The sequence below is a fragment of the Artemia sp. Qi Xiang Cuo genome, chromosome 17 (assembly GCF_049724085.1).
Source record: "Artemia sp. Qi Xiang Cuo chromosome 17, ASM4972408v1, whole genome shotgun sequence".
NCBI lineage: Eukaryota > Metazoa > Arthropoda > Branchiopoda > Anostraca > Artemiidae > Artemia > Artemia sp. Qi Xiang Cuo.
Window position 1 is genome coordinate 23,701,422 of NC_142810.1, and position 24,831 is coordinate 23,726,252.

Genomic DNA, 24,831 nt, shown 5'->3' on the forward strand with positions numbered 1-24,831 from the left:
TTTTTCGTATTTTTTTTTCTGAACCTGAAATGCAACCTTAGACTAGGGGAACTGATCACCTGTATGTTGGAACTTCATGATTGGTTTTTCGGCAACTAAGAAGCTTTGAACAACTAATTTCAGAAAAGCTAAGTTGTAGTGCCAAATCAGGAAGCTATTTCAGGTCGAATTCAGCAGCTTTTGAAAACACTTGGCAAACAGGGATAACAAAGATCGAATTTTAGTCTTTTTCCCGTTTTGCCAGAAGTTTTGAGACTAGCGCTGCGTTTTATGAATGTGGCTAGGCAATATATAATACTTAACAGCAGTTTCGTTTGCTAGTAACTCCCGTAAATTGAAGTACGAATTAGTTGTATCAGGAAATAAGTTGTAATGTTAATAGAAAGGGTTCCAATAGGTACTAGTGAATTCCTTCAATGGTTAAATGTCATAAAATAACAATAACTCAGAAACTATTGCGTTTGTGCTCATGTTTCGGATTGTATTCTCTATTGCAAACTAAGAAACTACCCTAAGTTGCCTCTCAATTATTAAGAACGTTCTGGTCATAGCTAAATTCACTTCAACATGGACCGAAGACAAGATTATAATAACAATCATAGACACCTTGAGGATTTTTCGGGGGAGGGGGAAGGCTCCTAGGCCCTGCGCTCAGGGATGTTGTTGGTAAATGTACATTCGAAAGCATAAGGTGTGAGCCTATAATCGAGGGTTCTGGATTTACGTAACTGGCAGTTTTGACCTTATATATGTAAGGCGATGCAAGCAAATCTCGCGAAAATTAAGGGACATTATGGAAAACTAGGGGAAATCTCAAGACTGTTTTGGACTCGAGCCAAGTTACCCAGTAGGTGAAAGAGAGAGGGCGAGAGAAAGACAGAGATACAACTCTGTGACCTAGTTCACAGAAAAGCAGGTTTTTTTTCAATTTTTTATGAAAATACCTCCAAAAGATATTTTTAATATTTAGGGGCAAAAAATCTAGAGGAGGGACAAAAATCTAGAGAGGAGAAAGGCCCCTCCCTCAATTGACACATCTGGAAAGAGAAGGGAGGGCTGGAAGAGCAAAAGTAAACCTGGGGGTGGTGGCAGAAGGTAATGGACAGTGAACAAGGCCAGGTACGAAAACATCGGTAAACGATTTGCTGGACGAGAGTATAACGATTTTGACAGAACTGAATAAACAAAAGAAAGAAAACAAAATACAGGACTCTCGGTTAACATTTCAGTAGATTCCACCTTTTCTTTCCTCGCCCTCAAGTGAGGTATCTCTGTCTTAAATGCATGAATGTAGAGACATTGCACGTGTGCAGTTGGAAACAGGTCAGTGAATATCACGTTATGCTTCTAGAGATATTAGGAAATGATTTTACTCTCGTTGACTGGCTTCCATAATTTTCAAATGTATGGTTTCTTTTCTTACAGAAACGAGCAAATCAGTCGATGGCAAATGCTAAAGTAAGTGGGAAACCTAGCCTGGAATTGTATAAGCCTCCAAGTAAGTACTAGCCTTTTTACGTATCTGAATGTACTCTTGAAAAATAATTATTGACTGAACATGTCCTAATCAAGCTTATCTTCCCCAGTCTTCGATATTTTTTGAACTGTGTGCAAACTACAGTTTAGCATGTGGATCAAAGACTATTGGTAACTTATAAGAGTGAAAAGTAGCGCTAGCATCGGCAAAAAAAGTCAGCGCTCTCTGGACTTTGGCAACACTTGGCTTTTTTTCAAGCTTTGCAATCGTTTTTTTTTGTCAGGAATTGAGATCGGACGCTTAATGCACTGATTTTACCAACTGCACAGATTGAATTAATTATTCTTATTGTTAGCTGAAACAAGGCCAAGTGTCGCCAAACACTAGATGTTGTTGAGGTTTTTGTCCACACTAGTACCAGTTTTCACTCTTATAAGATATCCATACTCTTTGATTTTGACTCTATTGACACAAAGACGTTTATTGAACCAATAGAGCTCCATTTTCGTAAACAAACCATGTCTTGTCGCTTGTCTTTTCCAAAAGTGCTGAGCGTTCTCCTTCTACCGAAGTCTACCACGGACCCTGATTCACGCAGTCCGTAATGTCGGGAGATATTGTCCTATGATCGAATTTATAACAACTTAATTTCAAAAGACTCAATCAATATTTTCGCCCAATCTATTTTAAGACAGCCTATTTGCATATCTAATGAAAATCGAAGCTGCAGAATGGCGAAGTCTATTGCCAGGCAAAAATACTTATTCAATCCAATTGGTAAATTTTTCTTTCATTTATCTCTGGCTGTTTCTTTGATTCAGTACCTATTCTGATTTTGCTAGGTTCACTTTGAAAGGTTAGATTTTGCTTTTTTTTTCTTTTTTTTTGCACTGAGGACGACTTGGTGGAGGTTCTAATCGAAATATTTGTTTGTTCTTCGTCTTCATATTTTGCCACTGGGTGCCAAAATCCTCGTTTTCTCACCTATTTGATTTTTCTTTTTCTTTTATTACATCATTTCCTCTCTTGCTTTCGTATGATTGAGATACATACAAGGATTCATGAAAACATTTCAGGCAGTCCCCATTAAATGTTCAACCGCAATGGCTACATTTGTTCTGTTTTATGTATCTGAGAAAATGTGAGGAGGGGCCTCTTACTTCCACCCAAACTCAACAAATTATAAGATTCGTGTGGACAGAAATGTCAATGTGTCAGTTTTAAGGAAAAAATATGTGGCTGATTTCGAGGCTGGGCCCCGGCACGGCTACATGGCAGGCTTATATATATTCCTTCTTAGGTCACTTGCCTTCTAACCGCAGATAATGTGAGCCTCTTCTTGATGTCATGGTGTAGCCATAGGTTCGATACAGCCACCCTGGGAAAATTAAAATTTTTCCTTAAAGTTGTGACCTTTTTAGATCGTTTTAGTGGCGAGAAACGTTAATATGCCAGTTTTGAGAAAAAAACTATGTAGCCGATTTATAGGCCGGGCCCCGGCGCTTTGAATGTGGCAGGCTTGTATATATTGATGCTCATTATAAGTAGCAACCTCCAATTGAATCAACTTTGTTTACTACTCTTTCATTAGGAAAATCGAGGGATCCCCAGGGAATACATATACTGTTGAAGGGTTCCAGTGACTTGTATTCAACAGTTACGTAGTTTTATGCCATTCTTATAGGCTTGTACTGGGTTTTGCGCCATATTTTTTTGGCGTCGAAGATTGTGATGGTGTTGTTCATCGAACCTAATATTTCTTTCTTCTTCGCTTTCATTTTTAACTCGTTCTGATTTTCGCTGTCGCTTGTCTTCCAACATCACAATTCTTTGTTCTTCACTTCATTTTTTGGCCAGAAACGTCAATATGCCAGTTTTGAGACAAAAACTGTGTAGCCGATTTAAAGGCTGGGCCCCGGCACTCGGAATATGGTAGGCTTGTATATATTGATGCTCATTGTAAGTAGCAACCTCCAATTGAATCACCTTTGTTTACTACTCTTTCCTTAGGAAAATTGAGGGATCCCCAGGGAATACATATAATGTTGAAAAGTTCCAGTGACTTGTAATCAACAGTTTAGTAGTTTATGCCATCCTTTGAAGTTTGTACTGGGTTTTGCGCCACATTTTGTTGGCGTCGAAGATTGTGATGGTGTTGTTCTTCAAACGTAATATTTCTTTATCCTTCGCTTTCATATTTGGCTCGTTCTGATTTCCGCTGTCGCCTGTCTTCTAACATCACAATTCTTTGTTCTTCACTTCATTTTTGACACGTTCTGATACTTGCTATTTCGTTATCGCTTGTAATTCTCGCTGCCGCTTAACTTCTAACCGCATGTTTCTTTGTTTTCGCTTTGTCATATCTTTCAACCACATATTTCTTTGTTCTTCACTTTCATTTTTAGTTCCTTCTACTCCTCGTTGTCACAGGTCTTGTAACCGCATATCTCTTTGTTCTTCATTTTGGTTTTAAAGTCGTTGTAATTCTTGCTGCCGCTTATCTTCCAATCGGATGTTTCTTTACTCCTCACTTTCGTTTTTGACTCGTTGTAATTGTCGCTGACACAAGTATTCTAACTGCATATTTCTTTGTTCTGTATTTTCGTTTATCATTACTTTAGACATTTTTTCAATACCCTTTACCTTAACTGCTCAGATTGGTTTTGTCGTCTTTGACGGTCTAGGTTGTTCATTTATCCTGTAGGCATTATGAAACTGCTTAAAACACCTTTTGTAAATAGACTCATTAAACTTGGTATTTTGCACTTAGCTATGTTCCTTTTTTTATGTTGCATGCGTCATAGATATAAAAACCATATGTTCACTCCTGCTGTGGGGGGGATGATGTAAATTTTTCTCTTGAAATATGCTGATAAATATGATGTCAATCATATGATATTTCTTGTCAATCATATTATCTAATTTTGACTGTATCATAGACACGAAAAACGGTAAAACCACAACTGAGGCAAATATGACGTGTGTCAAACAGTTCGTTAACGAACTGTAAGTAAGGAGCGACCCGGCTCAATAGTAACCGAAACTCTAAAAAACGGGATTTTGACACCAATAGATACATCAAAAGAACCCTATTTAATACTGATTTTAAATATATAAGTTTCATCAAATTTAGTCCTCATCACAAGTTACGAGCCTGAGAAAATTTGGCTTATTTTCCAAAAAACGCGGAAACATCCCCAAAAAGTTATAGAATCATAATGAAAATCACACCATCAGATTCAGCGTATCAGAGAACCCTACTGTTTCAGGCTCCTATCTGCAAAAATGTGGAATTTTGTATTTTTTGACAGAAGAAAGATCACGGATGCGTGTTTTTTTTTTCCTGGGGTGATCGTATCGACCCAGGGGTGCTAGAATACCGTGAGGGGGCTCAGTCGAAGGGCAATGAAAATTTCGAGGGCTCTTGGTCAGGGGCAAAAAAATGGAGGGAAACTAGTCCCCCTTCCACACATTTTTCCCGAAATAAACCGGTCACAATTTTTAGATAACAATTGAGTTCAACATGGTCGAAATATAATAACTATGTCTTTGAGGATGACTTAATCCCCCACAGTCTCCGGGAAGAGGGCTGAAAGCTATGAACTTTACCCAATGTTTACATATAGAATTGGTTATTGGGAAGTATACAGACGTTTCCAAGGGGGATTTTTTGGTAGTGGGGGGGGTTTGGGGGTTATGTGGGAGGGTCTTTCCCTGGAGGAAGTTTTCATGGGGGAAGGGACATTGCTATGAAGGGGGCGCTGGATTTCCCAGCATTATTTATAAAAACGATCAGAAATTAAATAAAAAATAAACAAGTTTTTCAACTGAAAGTAAGGAGGAACATCAAAACTCAAAACGAACAGAAATTATTAAGTATATGATTGAGTTTGCCCCCTAGTCAATACCTCGCTCTTTAAGCCAAAGATTTTCTAGTACTTTCATAAGAGCTATTTATTCTAATTAACGGCCTTTGTGATTAAGGTGTCACTTTTAAAAAATTGGAACAAAATTCGAACTTTAGCGTAAAGAGCGAGGTATTGACTAAAGGTCGAACCCCCTAATATACGTATTAAAAATATATGAATATAGAAGTTCGTTACGTAAGTTAATTCGTAAGTTATGTATATTTATCATTAATAAAAACGTTCGTAAATAAAATTAAACAACTTTCGAGAAAGTCATTTAACCAAATAAAAGTAAAATTAATATGCAATTATTTTTTTAATTATTCATTTACGGTGATCCAAAATCAAAACCTCCATTCAAAAACGTTCAAAAATTAAATTAAAAAAATAAAACAAGTTTTTCAAACTGAAAGTAAGGAGCGACACTAAAACTTAAACCGAACAGAAATTATTCAGTATATGAAAGGGGCTGTCCCCTCTTCAACGCCTCGCTCTTTACACTGAAGTTAGACTCTTTTTCGCAACGCCATTTTTTAAAACAATAAAGAACTTTAGTGTAAAGAGCGAATCGTTGAGGACGGGATAGCCCCTTTCATATACGGAATAATTTCTGTTCGTTTTAAGTTTTAATGTTGCTCCTTACTTTCAGTTAAAAAAACTTGTTTTTTTATGCGCTCTTGAAATATGCTCAAAAATATAACGTCACTGACGGGATTTTTTTTTCCAAAATCAGGGCTCTAAAGGAATTTTCTCAAACTTGTGGCCTGTATAGATCGTTTTTTTAGGCCAGAAAATCACAGGATGCCAATTAAAAAAAAAAAAAAACAACAGAAATATCGAGCCGTTTTCGAGAAAAACACACACATATATATATATATATATATATATATATATATATATATATATATATATATATATATATATATATATATATATATATATTATCTTTATAAGTGAGCAATAATTGTGTATGTATGTATATATGATTTCCCGAAAACGGCTCAGTATTTTTTCGGGAAAATAGGCATCCTGGGATATTTTGGCCTAAAAGAACGAAAACTTAAAGATTTTCATGAATGGAGAAGTTTACATTAAATTGCTTAAAGGGCAAAAAACTGGTAATTGCATAAGTATTTGTATATATTTTAACAAGGGATTACAGCAATACAAAAACCTTAAAAAATATAACCAAAAGTTTGAAACTTCGTTGAAATCGTTGTTAGAAATCGGACTTGATTCAATAATCAAATATCTTTGAAAACACAATATGAAAAGACATTATTCACACTGGGGGAAAATAAACAATCTGGACTATCAAATGAGACAAGATCCAAAAAACGATAATTAACAAGTTTTATAAATGATAATTCATTGGAAGAAAAAGAATTTTTCGTCCTGCCACCTGAGCAATTAACGAATCAACAACCTGGACTGTCATGTAGAACTAGACCAGTAAGGACAGCTAAAGCAATGGGCATTGGCAAATTGTCCGAAGTAATGAAAATCCAAAATGAAGAAGAAAGAAAAATGGGGTTAGAAGGTAAGCGACGGCAGAGTCAAAACGTGCCAAAATTGAAAATGATAGTTAGGATAATTGAGTTTGGGTTTTTGACATGGAAAAGGTCATCGGTGCTTACCATGCCTTTGTTAAAAAAAAATCAAGCTTCGGCAATATGTATTTCATAATGACAAAAGACAAGCCGGGGCAAAAGTCGACGTTCAACAAGTATTTTTGAAAAGACTGGAATATGAAAAGACATTAAACTGCTTAAAGAACAAAAAACTGGTAATAGCAAAAAAAAAAAAAAACTGGCAATGGTCTGTATATATTTTAACAAGGGATTACAACAATTCAAAAACTTCAAAAAAGAAAACCAAAAGTTTGAATCTTAGTAGATTTGAAGCTTAGTAGAAATCGTTGTTAGAAATCGGACTTGCTTGAAAAATCAAATATCTTTGAAAACTTGCAGTATGAAAAAACATTAATCTGTTTAAAGAGCAAAAACTGGCAGTTGCAAAAATATTTGTATATATTTTAACAATGGATTACAACAATTCAAAAACCATAAAAAAAACCAAAAGTTTGAAGCTTAGTAATTATGGTATCGTGGATAGAAATCGGACTTGCTTTAAAAATCAAATATCTTTGTAAAGACCGCATTATGAAAAGATAGCAAATTGTCTCAAATTGTCTGCGGTTAGAAGACAAGCGACGATGAGATTCCATATATAGAAGCGTGCCGAGTGCCGAGGACCGGCAGCGAAGCCGCTGGGCGGAGTACCAGGAGCCCGGCGGCTTCGCCGCCGGGCCCTGGCACTCGGCACGCGGCACGCGGCAGACTTCTATATATGGATTCTCATTGTCGATTGTCTTCTAACTGTAGACAATTTGTTGTCTTTTCATACTAAAGTCTTTTCGAACATATTTGATTATTAAAGCAAGTCCGATTTCTAACAACGATACTTACTAAGCTTCAAACTCTTGGTTTTGTTTTTGAAGGTTTTTGAATTGTTGTAATCCCTTGTTAAAATATATACAAATATTGCATATATATATATATATATATATATATATATATATATATATATATATATATATATATATATATATATATATATATATATATATATATATATATATATATATATGAGATATATGAGATATACATTTATTAAAAAAGAAAACAAACACTATTCGCCTTTCGCCTGCCAAGAAAGACAATAAGCTTGAAAGGGCAAGCAAGGTTATCACTCTCAGCTAATTAAAATAACATTCATACCTTGCTACTCAACACACAAGAAAATTATCGGATGAAGGAATAAAGGAAAAAAGAGAGAAAGAGGAAAAGACAAGAAGTAGATAAAAAAAAAAGAGAAAAGAAAAAAAGCAAGCTAAATCGGGGAAATACCTTAAATAGAATGACAACCTGGAGTGGGCATAACACCAAATTCACTCACTAGATAAAAGAAACTTCTTTGCCCGTGACTTGAAAGCCGGAAGACTAGGCGCATTTTTCACACACTCGGGCAATATATTCCAAACATGGGGACCATAATGGCGAATCACAAAAGATGCCCGAGTGGTGCTCCTAAACTCATGAGTTAAGTCATCAGCTTCTCTTGTATTATGATCATGAAGGTCTCTATTAAAAGTAAAAATATTTTCAAAAGCAGGGGTGAGCAGCTGATTCAAATATTTATACGAGAAAATCGCGACATGGTAATCTCGAATTTGGGATACATCCATTAACTTATTCTTTTTAAAATGCTCATAAGCAGGAACCTCATCAGAATCATCAAATTCAGATAATAATTTTACAGCTCTATTCTGAAGTTTTTGGACTCTTTTGAAACATGTAACAAAATTACTTGCCCATATAGAGCATCCGTAGCTAACATATGGGTAAAATATAGAAAAATAAATCATTTTCAGGATCTTTTTTGGGACTAGATTTTTAATTCTTCGCATCACCCCAAGGCCTCTGCTTAATTTTTCAGCTATTGGACTTGAATGGTTTTTCCACGACAGGTTTTCATCAATTAAAAACCCCAAATACTTCGTTGTTGCTACTCTCTTTATCACATTTTCTTGACCCGTGATATGGTCATTTCCAGCACTAGAAGAAAGTCTAGAAAATATCATGAAAAAGGTTTTAGAAAAGTTTAGGGTTAACATATTTTGCTGAGAAAAAGTTAGAAATTCAGAAACTGCATTAATAAATAAATAAATAAATATATTGGAAAAACCCGTCACAATTGAACAAAAGACGGATAAAAAACAAAAGAGAAGAAAACGCACATACAAAACACAACGAAACTTCTTGAAATGAAAATAATCACGAAGGAACTATAATACAACTATGTAAGAATGGCAGTCCACTGGTGGTTACTCGCTTCTACTCTATCACGGTACTTTTCAAGACACGCTTCCACCGCAGTAAATGGGTCAGGTACTGAATACCGCCTCATTAGGTATGAATTACTTGTTCTTAATGGCATCTCAAGTAGGAACTTGAGGTACCTGAAGAATATTCTTCTTATAGTTACTTTATTCGAATTTGTAAGTAACTTCCAGAACGGCGAAACGTAAAGAACATGGGGTAAGGCAACAGCAACAAATATTTGTGCACGCAGCGACCTATTAAGATTACGCTTGGAGGAAACCGAAGCTCCATAAGCTGACCTGATCTTCTTCTCGATGTGCTTTACAAGCAGTGCTCGTGTATGCTGAAGAGTTTCACCGATCGGCAGACCCAGGTATACAATTGACTTAGAGGGCATGACCACCTGTGACCCCAGTTGGATTTCGGGTTGAGAGGCATTCCAGTTAAATAACAGTACTTCACATTTTGTCACATTAAAACTCAACCCAATTTCATCATACTCCATCTCCAAAATTTTAAAGTTAGATTCCAAAGAAGACAAAATTCTTGAAAAGTTTAGAAGGTCATCTGCAAACCCAACTAGGGACACGTCAATGCCTTTAAAAATACAGCAAGGGGCCACTTTTGACTGAGCCGTCGATATGCTGTTGTTGAACAGATCAGGTGATGATACGGCTCCCTGTTGTATACCTTTCTTCACCACAGCAAACCTACGACTTGATTTACCTGACAGTTTAATACGGACCTTGAGCCTACTATACATGTCGTTCAAGGGTTTGACAATAGCACGGTCAACTCCGGACTTTCTCAGCTCAACCATATTCTGAGAATGGATACCCGAATCAAAAGCCCGCCGTACATCATATTCACCTATAGCTAGGCTTTCTTTCGAAATGTGGGCATCCAGTAGAATATTTGCAACTACATGCAAGGCATGGGCACATCCTAAGCCAGCTTGGAATCCAAACGGGTGGGGAGGCACTTTGCAACTAGCTTTAATGTCCGAAATTATGAGCTTTTCAAATAGCTTACAAAACACAGATGATACAGTAATGGGTCTGTATGACGATGGTTCATGAGCAGGTTTACCCTTTTTCAAAACTGGAGTGATCACACCTAAACAGAAAATATCCGGTACAATACCATGTGTTAGTATAATTTGGTAAGCTATTGCTAAATGCTCCGATAGAACTGGACCACCATTCAGTAGGTGTAGAGCACAGATTTGGTCGGCACCGGCGGATAATTTCTTCTTTAATTTTTGACAAAGGTGGGTTATTTTCGCACTAGAAATCACGAGGTAATTATTCTCTTTCGTCATAAGCTGATCGAGCTCTTCGCTAAACTTTTTATTTTTCACTTCATCTGGTGGGGAGAATTCAGCAGCAAAATAATCTACCCATATTTCCTCATCAATATCACTAGCATTTTGTCCCGTACTTTCTACAGGCCTGGCATGGAGCTTCCAGACCAAATTAGGGTTTTCAATGATTTTTGAAACTGTTTCTCGTTTAAGGCTACTACGATGTTTTCGTAGCTCTTTCGCGAACCGCCGTTTTGTATAAACCCGCAATTCATTGACTACTCCGCTTCTTGGCCGGTCACACTCGTGCCAAACCCCCAGCCAGAACTTGGCAGCTGCTCGTGCCTTCACAAGCTCACTGTTAGAGGCCCATCCTTTCACTCGCGACCCACGTCGGACGCTACGTAATGGGACAGCAACCCTTTCAGCTACTCTTAAGGAGTGGCAAATTTCGTAGAAATACATGTTCAGTTGCAGGCGTATCTCGCTTTCCGTTAGGCCACAATCCCACTGTAGGAGGTGGAAAGGCACTTTAATTTTCTTCAAAGTTTGTTCACAATTGAGCTGGAACTGCTCACGGACTACTTTTTTCCAATCACGTGTTGGCTCAGGCTTGGTTTTTGGAGCACACTGGGGACTGACGGCTGGTATTGCAAAAGAGAGAGGTAAATGATCCGAATAGGCACCGTCAGATCCAACCGAGACTGACTCTAGGTCCAGTTTGTAAGTTACTATATGATCAAGATTTGAGACGGTTTTTGCGGTACTGATATAGGAATAGCACTTATCCTTCTTAGCAACTTTAAATCCGCTTGGTAAGGCGTTCAGCAATAGTACAGCCCGAGGGCAGGAAAGATCGTCGAGATTGCAGTTAAAGTCACCAAGAATTATAACAGGGCATGATTTCTGGACTACACTGAGGAGGCACTTTCCGAGCTTCTGGCATGCTTTTGCAAACTTCTTTTCTGAAGCGATGTCATTGTAGTTGGTTGGTAAATAAACATTTACGAAAAACACGCCATGCATTTTGGCAGCTTGGAACCATTCATTCTGCTCGACACACACGGGGGGCCCCGAGTTAGAGCGTGTGATTATGGCTAGGCCACCAGAGGGACGACCCCGAGTCCCAGATCTTCGCGCAGGTTGAACGAGGTAATGCATATCCGAGGAAAACTTTAGAAGGTTTACACTATCATCGGTCAGAAAGTGTTCCTGTATGCAAATACAGTTATATTCTTTAGAAAGGTCGGTTAGAAGGGGGATTCTGTCCAACACTTTACCGTTCATATTCCAGCCGAAGATTCGATTTTCCATTTACGTGCGCGTGTTAGGCTGGGCTTTGTTAAAGGGGCAAGCAGCATGGTAGCAAGAGTGTCTACTAGAGCCGCAATTTAGGCATTTTTGCTGATTACTACATGGGTTGTCCTTACTAGAGCTGTGACCATCGCCACCGTAGCGCGAACACCTTTCTGGTTGCAAACAGTCAGCTGCTAAATGACCAACAGCATGGCACTTGAAACACCTCCTCGGTAGAAAGCGGAACTCTTCAATCCTGAACAGTTCTAAACAAATCTTCAGCGGGTTCGCGATAGCGTTTTCAAGTGTTTGTCGACTTGCATAGAATAACTTGAACGCTCTCGTAGATCCGCATTGCGCCACTTTGTCGCATCCAGCAATTTGACAGAGTTCACTCTCGCTAACTGATGAGGGTACTCTTTTCATGATACCGACAAATTGGGGAACTTTGACTTTAGTGGTTATGTTCTTCCTTTTCATTGCTTCTGCAAGTTGGGTAGCGGCATCTCGAGACTGGACAAGAATCTTCCATTCATCGTTGCTACGTTTCAGAGTAAGAGAATCGGAGCTTACGTCGCTAGGGCAAACCTGTGCAATGAAGTCTTTCCGGGATTGTGGGGACGTTAACTCAGGCGGCATATCGTTTGCTTTCACAACCACCGAGTAAAGTGGCTTTGATGGCGGATTCGCTGCTGAACGGGGAGTGGGTGAGCCCTGGGAAATAGCGTCGCGTATGGTAGTACAATTCTGCGATACCCCGGCGAGCTGCTGGGCACACTGTTCAGATGCAAGTTTGATCTTATCCGCGATAGCCCCTAATCCGGCATCAAACTTTCGACACATCTCGTTTACTTTTATTCTCACGCAGGCACTGACCTCATCAGGGCAGGTGGGCACTTCCTGCGGATCAAAAATTACGAAAGTAAGCAAGGGCTTTTTCTCTTTAGCGCAAAGGGCTAGGATTTTCGCCATTTCCATCACGTTATCAGAATCGTTTGCCGTTTTCCGATAGACGTAATCATAAACAATCTCATTGGCAAGAGTTATAAGTTTCTCCTTCGCACTAAGAATTTCAGCATGATCAAATAATTCCACAGCTCGCTTAAAAATGCTTTCAATTTTGTTCCCCGCTTGCATGGATCGCGTGAGAAAATTCAGTACAGCATAGCGTACGAGAGTCCCCATTGCTCACGTCACAGCATTCAACGCAATTTTCGGATAGCGTACACAAGTATAAGGGAAGCGTCGGGACCTGCTCACCTATTCCCCGCAATTTAAGGGTAACTAAATACCAGCAGGTACGTACGGCTCTTGCGGCAGGCACCCGCCCCTCTTCTGCTTACAACCTGTGTACGTTTACCTATCGGGAATATTATTTAGCGGCTCTCTTTGCATGGAAAATTCTTCAAAAGTATTTGATTTTAGACAACCAATAATTCTTCAATAATTCTTCAGACAACCAATCCTCACTCGCCAGCCGATGAAATTCAGCAAAGTAACCTTGACTAGACTGAAGCCTATGCTGAAGTCAATTACTATCTAAATCTCTTGACAGAGGTCTTGTAAGATTAGCCTAATTAGACAGACACATTTAAATCACACAATCTTCAATTCTCTGATCTGTTGGTGGCTTTTTACCAAATTTCACTGGACTTTGAATATGATAACCAAACCTTCCAAACGTTTTCGGCTGCCGACTTTTTGGCTGATTTTTCAAATTCGCCCAAAAGAAATTATATTGGCAACTTCGGAGCGGCAACAGCGACAAAGAAAAGTCGAAATCAGGACACGTTTAAATCTCTAGGGAAATACACTTAAATATCACCAATTAGAAACACATTAAACACAATAAAAATCCAAGGTAAATAAGTATAGTATAACACTTTAGGGTCTATTAATAAGGATAATAACACACTAGGTTTGGAAAAATGTCTTTGACTCACAATTTGAGGCAATAATCCACAATTAGAAATTCATAATAACACATGGGTTTGTTGATGTTGTCACATCGAATTCTATTTGAATTCTATTATAATAAGAATATGAATTCTAATAATAATAGAATTCTAATTCTAATAGAATTTCTAATTCTAAATTCTAATAGAATTATGAATTCTATTATATAAAACATCAAGTGAAGGCGCTGCCAGAAAGAGCAAAGTGTCATCTGCAAACAGGATGACACCAGCCTCTGACAGGTAATGTTTCACTCGATCAGTGAAAATAATGAAAAGTAGAGGTCCCAAGATTGACCCTTGTGGGAGGGACCCCACACTCTACTTTCTTTTTGAAGATAAAGATGACCCATTCTGAACTATCTGATACCGATTATGTAGATACGATGAAAACCACTCCAGACTTGAACCCTTCACCCCAATCGAGTCTAGAGCTTGAATAAGCTCTGAGTGGTCCACCGTATCGAACGCTTTTTTTATATCCAAAAACACAGCTGCGGGTATGAGACCAGCTTCAAATGCATCACTAATCCAATCAACCAATTTCAGAACTGCTATATCTGTAGATAGCCCTTTTCTGAACCCAAATTGATTTTCCATTAGAATTTTATTCTTTTCAATATAATAACTTAACTGGACATGTACCACTTTCTCATATAACTTAGAGAAAAATGGGAGAATAGATATAGGTCTTCAATTCAATGGGTCATCTTTTTTCCCTCCTTTATGAAGAGGAATCACTCTTGCAATCTTTAGTGCTTCCAGGAAGACTCCAAGATCTAAAGAAAGGTTGATGAGGTGCGTCAACACAGGTAAGACACTCGTTTTTGCGGCCTTTATGAGTTTCAGGGAAAACTCGTCCATCCCGCTAGAGCTTGACTTCATCGTACCCAAGAATCGTGCCACGTTCCGTTCCGAATACCTTGCAAACTCAAAGGAATTCTGACTTACAGGCTGTCTTTTAACGACAGATCCAAAACTCGCAGATGTGTGTAGTTTAGCCCGCGCTTGATCGCAACGTCTTTTTCCTTCATTTGCAAAATAACCACACAGAAATTCAAATATGTCTTGAGAATCAGTAAGACGACCTCCTGCTGTCTCCATGACTCTCACCTCCTCCTTACTCTGAAATTTACCCAAAAGTTTATTTATTGTTTTCCATGTATTTTTCATATCCCCTTGATTTTCATAAAATTCATTTTGGAAATAAAGTTTCTGAGCATTCCGTTTTACTGAATTTAAAATATTCCGAAATCTTTTGAATTTTATAAAACTATCATCTGAATGATCCTTTAAATAATTCACGTAAAGTTTTAATATATATATATATATATATATATATATATATATATATATATATATATATATATATATATACGTGTATATATATATATATATATTTAAAGTGTTTTTAAAATGTAACTAGACCTATAAGTGTTTGTAGCCACAAGAGATCATTCTATTGAAGAACCCTCCTAGCATGTGCCCAAGGGCTGTTTGGGGAAAGGCACAGTGGCATTGACCGAGTCCTCACTTATGAACTGAGGTCACATAAACTTTTACCGGGGGTGGCATATGTTTTAAAACGGCTTTTCACCTATAATAAGCACTACATACATATAGAATAAGTAAGTATAAGTAAGTATAGTAAAAAGTAAGTATAGAATATAAGTAACAGAAATGAGTAAGTATAGAATAAGTACTAGGCCTACACAGATTGAAAAACACCGCGCTTTGTATATGCATTTTTGTCTTCTATGTTTTTACTCAGAATAATTGCAAAACGAAGCCATTTCCTATCAAGAAAACGTTTTTTCAGGCATGCGAACGAGCGACACAGACAGCATGCCGAACGAAGCAGACTTTTCCCATAATGAAGGCACACAACGCTCTAAGTCAGGTACAAATATAGACAAAGGATCTATTTTAATGCGCAGCAACACTTCTACACACTTTTATAAGAACCAAATGATGCCTTACGTTGTGCCAATGCCTATTCTCTCCGCTCCGCGTGTCCACTTCCAGCCTATGGAGAATATCAACTACCGCCAAGTGCCACCAAGAATGATGAAGAGCAAGACGTCTTTAAATTTGTATAATAATCAATCAGTAATAGATACATCCATACCTCCACCACCCCTAGTGCAGCCTGTTGCTACTACACAACCAGTGCCTTCCTTAAAACGGTCTAAAAGTGTTGGCTGTGGCTCTGATCTAGTTAATAGAAAAGATAAAGAGATAGAGTTTCCTGATTTGGGAGCTATGAGTCCTGAAGCACTCGCTTGTTTGAAGAAAGTGTTTGAGAATCCATCAAGAGCTAGTGCCAGAACCATTATGGATGGAGTTCGCCATCTATTTACCAAGCTTGTAGAAAGCCCTAAGCTGGCTAACGTTGCTGCTCGACTTTGTATTGCTATTATCGAAGTAAGTAAAACATTTGTTAATACTTTACTCAAAACACATTTTTGTTCATTTCTCATTGGCTATATGGTTATTCTAATAGTCTTCTATCTTCCAAGGTTTGTTTATTGATACGCAAGCTGTTTTCCACAAATACAGATAGGATCCTTGAAGATTTCTTATAATTAGGTTAGTTGGGGTCTACATCAGACTCGTAGGCTACGCAGGATTATTTTGTTGGGGCATAAGTAAAAAATTAGTCAGTTATTTGAACAAGAAGAGCTCAGAAATTCGGAAAATTTGGGATTCTAGGGGCCACACCCAGGGGCGGATCCAGGATTTTTTTTAGAGGGGGCGCAAAATAGTTTGATCCGATAAACTTGCGTTAGGAGCAAGCACAATTAACGCAATATTGCGTTAATTTAGGAAATTACACTACTTTAGACTACTTTAGGGGGCGCGCGACCCCCTCGCCCCTCCCCTGGAACCACCACTGGCCACACCCCGATTCCCCTGCACCTAATTCCCCTTCTGCGTACGTATCTGATCTCGAACATGCTAAGGTGTCCCTTTGATTAGTTTTTTGTTGGCTTAGGATGCATGCTACTGCTGAGAATTCACTACAGCACCAAGCCGCCTGAGACCAACACAACTGGGCATGCTCCTCCTCCATTCCAATTTATTTGGAATACACTGTTTACCAAGAACTTTTAAAGAGGAAAAAAAATCTCATCCTTAAATTGAATTCTGTTGATGGGCAGTTAACTCGTTCTAAAAGTGTGCTGGTATATTGAAGCGTTACCAAGAATTTGTTCTTTTTTCTTCTTTTTTACATAAACGCTTCTTTAGCCTCTTTTGCCATAAAGAAGAAATGCATGAAGATCGCTTAAGATAGTTTCGGCTGAGATTGTATATATTCTAAGGTCCGGGAATATCCCAATCCGATTTGGGTGCTGACCTGGCAAGGATATAACAAGGGTACAAGCTCTTTGCATAAAGATTCTTCTGGGTTTTTTAAATTATCATTTTTAGGTTCTGCAATTCGCAAACTATCATGAATCATAATCACGACGCGAAAAGCACTCAAAACCAAGCACCTATAGTTTTTCTACAAAAGCTTCCGTTGTCCACATACAATATCCCCAGATAGTAGCTTTTTGATTCGGGCTTCCTTGAAAGCAGGAGATTGTACCAGTTGACAATCATGCATAAATTCCAACCCTCCATAGTCGTTCTCAAATCTTTGACCCCGCGAGACACTTACGTTGTCCAGTGAGATGAAAATCGCAGGCCGATAATTCGAGGCTACAAAGGAAGTGCTTACGTGTTTAAAACTCATTCATTTAGTTTTTGCGAGGTTGAGCGCCCCTTTAGCATGGAGAAGAGGGAAGCCGGCGTTCCCCCTGGAAAATTCTCCCCCTTGAAAAATTCCTCCCCGGATACTTTCCCCGTGATTTGTCTGGCTATCTATATGACGTGCCATTCAAAACATCTAAAATTTGCAAATGAGTCCATATTGACATAGGGAGAAAGATTTTCAAAATAAGCATTGCAAAATATTTCAGAAGGATATAGTACCTAAATATTTTCAAAATGCATACTTTATATGTTAGAACCTTTTTGCTTTTCCACGTTTAAGGTCGTTTGCGCAACAACCTTTTCATCTAATTAAGAGCGTACCTAAGATTTTCGTTGGGGGGGGGGGTGTTTTACACAAAAAAAATGTTTCAAAAACTTGTTTATATGCCTTTTTGCTTTGTTTTTAAGAGTCAGACATTTTTTTTTGGGGGGGGGGGGAAGGGTCAAACCTGGTACCCTCCCCCTCCTGGACATGGCCTTGTATCTAATGATCCATAAACGTTCCTTTGCTATCTAAACCTCTTTTCATTCGTTAAGTTTAAGTCTCTTTTTCATTATAGACCACCAAAGTAAACACAAACGGAATTTCACTTGCATATTTATGTCTGGAAAACTGAGCCAAAAGTAATCGGAACAGTAGGGGAATATACATACCAAAGAAAAAATGCGTGTTATTTTCAGAAATTTATCTCCCTATAGCTATTAGGAAGAGGAACGTTGATTAAGAAGAAATTAAAAAAATATATATAAAGATCCTCCGAGTCATTGAAGGCACACATAGGGTGTTGACAGCCACGACAGGTTATTGAGTAGGTTTCAATTGAGTAGGTTTCAATAAGCCTTTTTGCATATAATTCGACAATTGCAATTGCCTATTGAACGCCAAAAATTACAAAAATCACTTGTGTATCCAAGGGTAGCCCACCGCGTGTCCCTTAGGGACTCTAGTATCATAGCTTGAATTGAAAACTGAAGTGGATCACAACGCAGAACAGTAAAAGAAGAGAACATGCATGATAATTTCCTTGATCTGTTTATGAATGACGCTTTCTAAAAAAAAACGTACAATTTAAGGTAATTTCCACTTGAAATACCAATTAAATTCATATTAGTCACTAGATAGTGTGTCTGATTAAATGCTAAAATCCCAAATGAATGGTCAACAATCCCAATTTTTTCTTAAAATTATACAACGACAAAGCAGCAACGGAGGCGTCTTTTTCTATTTCAAAGGGAAGCGTACTGCTGAAAAATAAAAAACCAACGAAGATAGTGAACTAATCAAAAGCTACATTTTTGGAAGCTGCAGACATATTACCTAGCAATTTTAAAAACAACGGCGAGATAATGTCTGCTATTCAATCTGGCAACTGTCTGCCAAAACATATACGAGAAGAGTTGAATCAATGAGTTTTTATGTAGTTTCACAGCTCAAAACGAACTTAAATTGTTGCAGTTATTTTTAGTGCAACTTGACCATGATTGACTGATGATTATATTGATGCAGCCCAGTTGGCCATTATACAAGAATGATTTTTGATGACTTACAAGTAAAGCTGCAGCTTTGGGGGGAAATCCTACCCTGGTTAGAAATAAGCACACTGCTTGTTAAAAGCAGATTCTTGACAACTAAGGACTTTCACAGCCTCCTTACAACAACAAAAGAATGTATTGCAATTATTTCAGAATTGAAAAATCTATTCAATCACCGCTTTCATGACTTCCATTCAAGATTCTACCACAGTTCGTCACATCTGCTTTTGCAGAGATTGATGCTGAAGACTGCTTGTTTTTTTACTGAATTGGATTAAACAGTATTAAAAAAAAAAACAAAAAAAACAACACAATTTAATCATTTGACAAGTAGCCGTTCAAGAAGAAACAGAGCTCTGAGGACGAAAGGCTACAACAACCAATATCAATAATTTCATATGAATAACTCAATATATATACATATACATACACATAAACATGTATACACATATAATAATAACAAGTAAAATAAATATCAAAAATCAATCTCTCTCATCACAATATATATATATATATATATATATATATATATATATATATATATATATATATATATATATATATATATATATATATATATATATATATATATATATATATATATATATATGTGTGTGTGTGTGTGTGTGTGTGTATGTATGTACAAATATATTAAAATAAATAAAAAATACAAAGACTGCACAAACTGTGGTTCTTCATCCTCCGCTCCCAACAAATACTTCTTTAATATTTTCTTAAATTGCTGTATATGTTCAGCCGCCATAGTACTCGCCAGAAGCACATTGTAAACACTAGGTCCCATATAGCAAATTGTAAATCCTGCTCGACTACTCTGCCTATGCTCAATCACAAGGTTATCCACATTTCTAGTACAGTAGCACTATTTTCATGTAAGCAACTATTACTCTTGTAAAAGTGAGAAAAAATATCTGTGCATATATCATTCCGATATTGATATGCAAAAATTGCAGCCTGATAATCCCTGAGCTGTCCAACATTCATCACTTTTAAATTTCTATAACACGTCTCTGTATTATTAGAAACTTTCACATATTCTCCAATTATTCTCACCACTTTATTTTGTAAAATTTGAATATGTTTATAATTAGAGTAAAAATCACTAGCCCATAAAACACAACCATATAAAATATAAGGACTAACTATTGCATGATATAAAAGAAGTAAAATTTTATTTTCAAGAAAATTTTTCAACCGACGAATAACTCCAACTCCTCTAGCCACTTTAGTAGCGACTAAATCGCTGTGCCGCTTCTAAGGTAAATTAAAATCCACGTAAAAACCAAGGTATCGCACACAATTTACCTGATTCAATGGCTCCCCACTCAATAAAGTTTTTCCACCAAGATCAATCGGTGTTCTTAATCTACTATTAACCATAAAATTAGTTCTACTCACATTTACTGATAAAAGGCTAAGACTAGTGAATATATAAAGTTGAGCCATTACACTTTTCAAACAGTTCGTGGTGACGAACTGTAAGTAAGGAGCGATCCGGCTCAATAGTAACTGAAACTCTAGAAACCGGTATTTTGATACAAATAGATACATCAAAAGAATCAGATTTTAATGCTGATTTCAAATATATATATTTCATCAAGTTTAGTTCTACCTATCAAAAGTTACGCGCCTGAGAAAATTTGGCTGATTTTCGAAAAAAGGGGGAAAGACCCCCTAAAAGTTATAGAACCTTAATGAAAATCACACATTCATATTCCGCGTATCAGAGAACCCTACTGTAGAGGTTTCAAGCTCCTATCTACAAAAATGTGGAATTTTGGATTTTTTTGCCAGAAGAAAGATCACGGATGCGTGATGATTTATTATTTTTCATTGTTTGCTTTTTGTTTTTTTTTCCAGGGGTAATCGTATAGACCCAGTGGTCCTAGAATATCGTGGGAGGGCTCATTGGAATGGAAATTAAAAGTTCTAGTGCCCTTTTTAAGTGACCAAAAAAAATGGAGGGCAACTAGGCCCCCTCCCATGCTCATTTTTTTCCCAAAGTCACCCGATCTAAATTTTGAGATAGCCATTTTGATCAGCATGTTCGAAAATATTATAAGTATGTCTTTTAGGATGACTTAATCCCCCAAAGTTCTCGGAGGGAGGGCTGAAGGTTATGAACTTTACCCAATGTTAACATATAGGCTAGTATTGGTTATTGGGAAGTATGCAGAGGTTTTCAGGGGAGATTTTTTCTGTTAGTAGGGGGGTGGGTGGGTCCGGGGTTATGTGGCAGGATCTTTCCATGAAGGAAGTTTTCATGGGGGAAGGGACATTGCTATGAAGGGGACGCCGGACTTCCCAGCATTGTTTAAAAAAAGATTAGAAATTAAATATAAAAAAACCAGTTTTTTAACTGCAACAGCAGCAACATCAAATCTTTATACGGATCAAAAATATTACGTACATGATTGGATTCACTACTTAGTCAATACCTCGCTCTTTAAGCCAAAGATTTCTTAGTATTGTCATAAGAGCATAAGAGCTATTTGTTCTACTTAACTGCCTTGGTGATTAAGCGGTCATTTTTCCAAAATTGGAGCGGAGTTCAAACTTTCGCTGGAAGAGCAGGGTATTAACTAGGGGGCGAACCCCCTAGTATACGCATTAAAATATATGAACATAGAAGTTCGTTACATGAGTTAATTCGTAAGTTACGTATATTTTATTACTAATAAAAACGTTCGTAAATAAAATTAAACAAGTTTCGAGAAAGCCATTTAACCAAATAAAAGTAAGAATAATATGAAAATTTTGTTTTAATTATTCATGTACGGTGAGCCAAGATCAAAACCTGCATTAATTCAAAACGTTCAAAAATTAAATAAAAAAAACAAGTTTTTTTAATTGAAAGTAAGGAGCGACATTAAAACTTAAAACGAGCAGAAATTATTCCATATATGAAAGAGGCTATCCCCCTCCTCAACGCCGCGCTCTTTACGCTAAAGTTTGACGTTCTCACAACTCTATTTTTTTTAAACAAGGAAAAACGTTACCGTAAAGAGCGAGGCGTTGAGGAGGGGACAGCCTCTTTCATATACGGAATAATTTATGTTCGTTTTAAGTTTTAATGTCGCTCCTTACTTTCAGTTAAAAAAACCTGTTTTTTTTATTTAATTCTATTAAAGAGCAGGTTTCATGCACTATATTGAAAAAGACAACACTGCAGTGGAGGTGGAAGTGGGTTATTTTCAGTTACCTTTCATTGGAATCACTCGCTTAAAGAAATGAAAATATTAGGGTCTCTGTTCCTAAACAAAAATATCTAATTTGGTTCAAGTTGGTGAATGCAATGTTCGGCCAAACATATATCTGCGAGATTTTATTTCTCAGTATGAAAGTAAAAGAAAAATAATACGTGAATCGGTTGACTGCCGAACATAGTGATAGCAGCATTCGAATGACCGTTGCGATGAATGAGCCTAACATTAAGAAACTTGTTGATGACGAAAAAAAAGTACAACCCCTCACTTTAAAACATGTTATTATGATTCAAAAATTTTGCTAACATTTGATTGGGTAGCTCATACTAGAGCCGCGTTTTCAGACTTAGCGGGTTCGAACACGGGTTGTTCTCGTCTAGTTTCAAGTTTCTAGTTTTTCGTCTAGTTTCAGCGGGTTCGAAGCTTCAACCCCGTGTTTGATGCGCTAGATGCACTGCTGCACAACGCTTGATGCACAAGACGCGAACAACCCGTGTTTAAAGACGGGGTGTTCACGGATCAGCAGGTTCATACACCGGTTGTTCTCGTCTAGTGCATTAAGCGTTGTGCATCAGTGCATCTAGTGTTTCAAACACGGGGATGAAGCTTCGAACTCCCTGAAACTAGACGAAAAACTAGAAACTTGAAACTAGACGAGGACAACCCGTGTTCAAACCCGCTGAGCCTGAAAACGCGGCTTAAGGTTTATGAGCTGTAAGATAGCCTAGTGGCTTAAAATTTTGACGATCACGGTTTTAGACTATCGCTATTCTGACAAAATTTATTTTGATCCTACAATATGTTTCTTATTTCAGAAAGAAACGGGTGAAACATTCTACGAGAGTTTGATGAACGCTTGTCAAGAATGGTATCGTGATAGAGATAGACTTTTGCGTAGCCCAGTTGGACCACCAGGGCTATCAAACCCTTCTCCGAGATGGGTTGCATTTATTTGTTTTCTTCATGAACTCTATTTAGCCGTAAGTAATTCGGTACTGTTGCGTTATATGGTCGCTTTTATATACTAATTAGAGACAAAACCCGCCAGACTCGTTATCTCTGGTTATTTATCAATAGCGGTCTCTTGAAATGGAACGCAAAGAGTAGTTTTTATTGCAACTGTTGTTTTTTGTTTGTTTGTTTTTTTTTTGGGGGGGGGGAGGTACCTAGGTTAGATTAGGTTACATATTTAATGTATGCTATTCTTTATCCCTCATTCCCCCCCCCCCTAATGTGCAAATATATAGCCCAAATTTGTTTATAAACTATTATATATTCATCCTATTTTATTTTATTTCATTAGCATTAACCAAACTTGACTTTTTACAAGTGATCATATAATGCACCACTACCAGCAATTCTTTCTTATTATTATTGTTATTATTATTATTATTATTTTTGTTTCGTTCAAACTAAGTGCTAGTGAAAAGTAATATTGCAATAGTTTGAAGGTGTTATCAATATGACATGATATTTATGGGATAAAAAGTCACCAGCCCAATCAAGGTCGTAGGCCTACCCAGGATTTTTTTGGTGGGTTTTACTCAATTTTTTTTCGGGGGGGGGGGGTACGCAAAAAAACCTCAAAAAACGCATACAAAATTTGTTTATATCCATTTTTGTTACGTTTTTACGAGTCCAACAAACATTTCAGGGAGGGGGTCAAACCCCCTAACCCCCCCCCTGGATACGGCCTTGAGCCCAATGGCAGAAAACAAAAAAGTACGAAATAAATGAGCTCTTCAGCAATATGAAAACTAGTGTGCAACATCCTAAAATTTTCAACAAATTTTATACCCACCCTTAGGAACCTCACCAGCAACGTTATAGTATCGTAACATCACTTCTAATAGCAGTATCAGCCGCTCTTCATCATATTTACCACGTCCAAAGATGTTGTCTCTTAAATCCTTCAATGTTTAACACTCAAGCATTTAATGAAGCACTTTCATTCATACAACCAAGCATTGGGCATTAACAATAGCTTCCTTTTTGTTTTAAACAATTTTCTTCCTTTTTGTTTTAAACGATTTTCTTCTTTTTCCCAGAGGTAAACAATCAGCTTTTAATTCAATACTTAAAAATTCACTTTTTAAACCCACCTTGAAAACAATTGATTCTCTCCAAATCTCTTTCACCTGACAATATATTTCCAAAGATTCTAGTGTTTTCTTCTTTGCTTGCTACGCATGAATTACTTAGTAACTCAATATGCTTAATTTTTTCGAAATGCAAGTATTTTATACATCTAAACCTTTACCTTCATCCTAATCTTTCCCCAATCCTCTATCATTTACTTATAACTAGTTTCTCTCCCGACGGTTGACGTATTATGCGAAAACGGTGCCTCTCAATCATTACCTTGGAGGAGCTGTGACTATATGTCTTCCAAAACTCCATCTGCTAATCTAGATTCTATCTCAAGGCATTGCCCCCGCGTCACTTCTAACATTGGGATAATGAATTCAGCACCAGATGCCACAGGGGGGTTG

The 24,831-nt window shown here is 37.4% G+C and overlaps 1 protein-coding gene across 3 annotated transcripts in view; it reads left to right on the plus strand.

Annotated features, from left to right (window-relative positions):
* LOC148942018 (uncharacterized) overlaps window positions 1-24,831 on the plus strand; it is a 92,885-nt gene that overhangs the window by 49,309 nt on the left and 18,745 nt on the right. For all 3 annotated transcript variants that reach the window (XM_089103532.1, XM_089103533.1, XM_089103534.1), the window contains exons 5-7: window positions 1,426-1,498; window positions 15,643-16,247; window positions 23,155-23,319. In XM_089103532.1, the coding sequence (XP_088959658.1) occupies window positions 1,426-1,498; window positions 15,643-16,247; window positions 23,155-23,319 (843 nt within the window). The remainder of the gene's footprint in view (window positions 1-1,425; window positions 1,499-15,642; window positions 16,248-23,154; window positions 23,320-24,831) is intronic.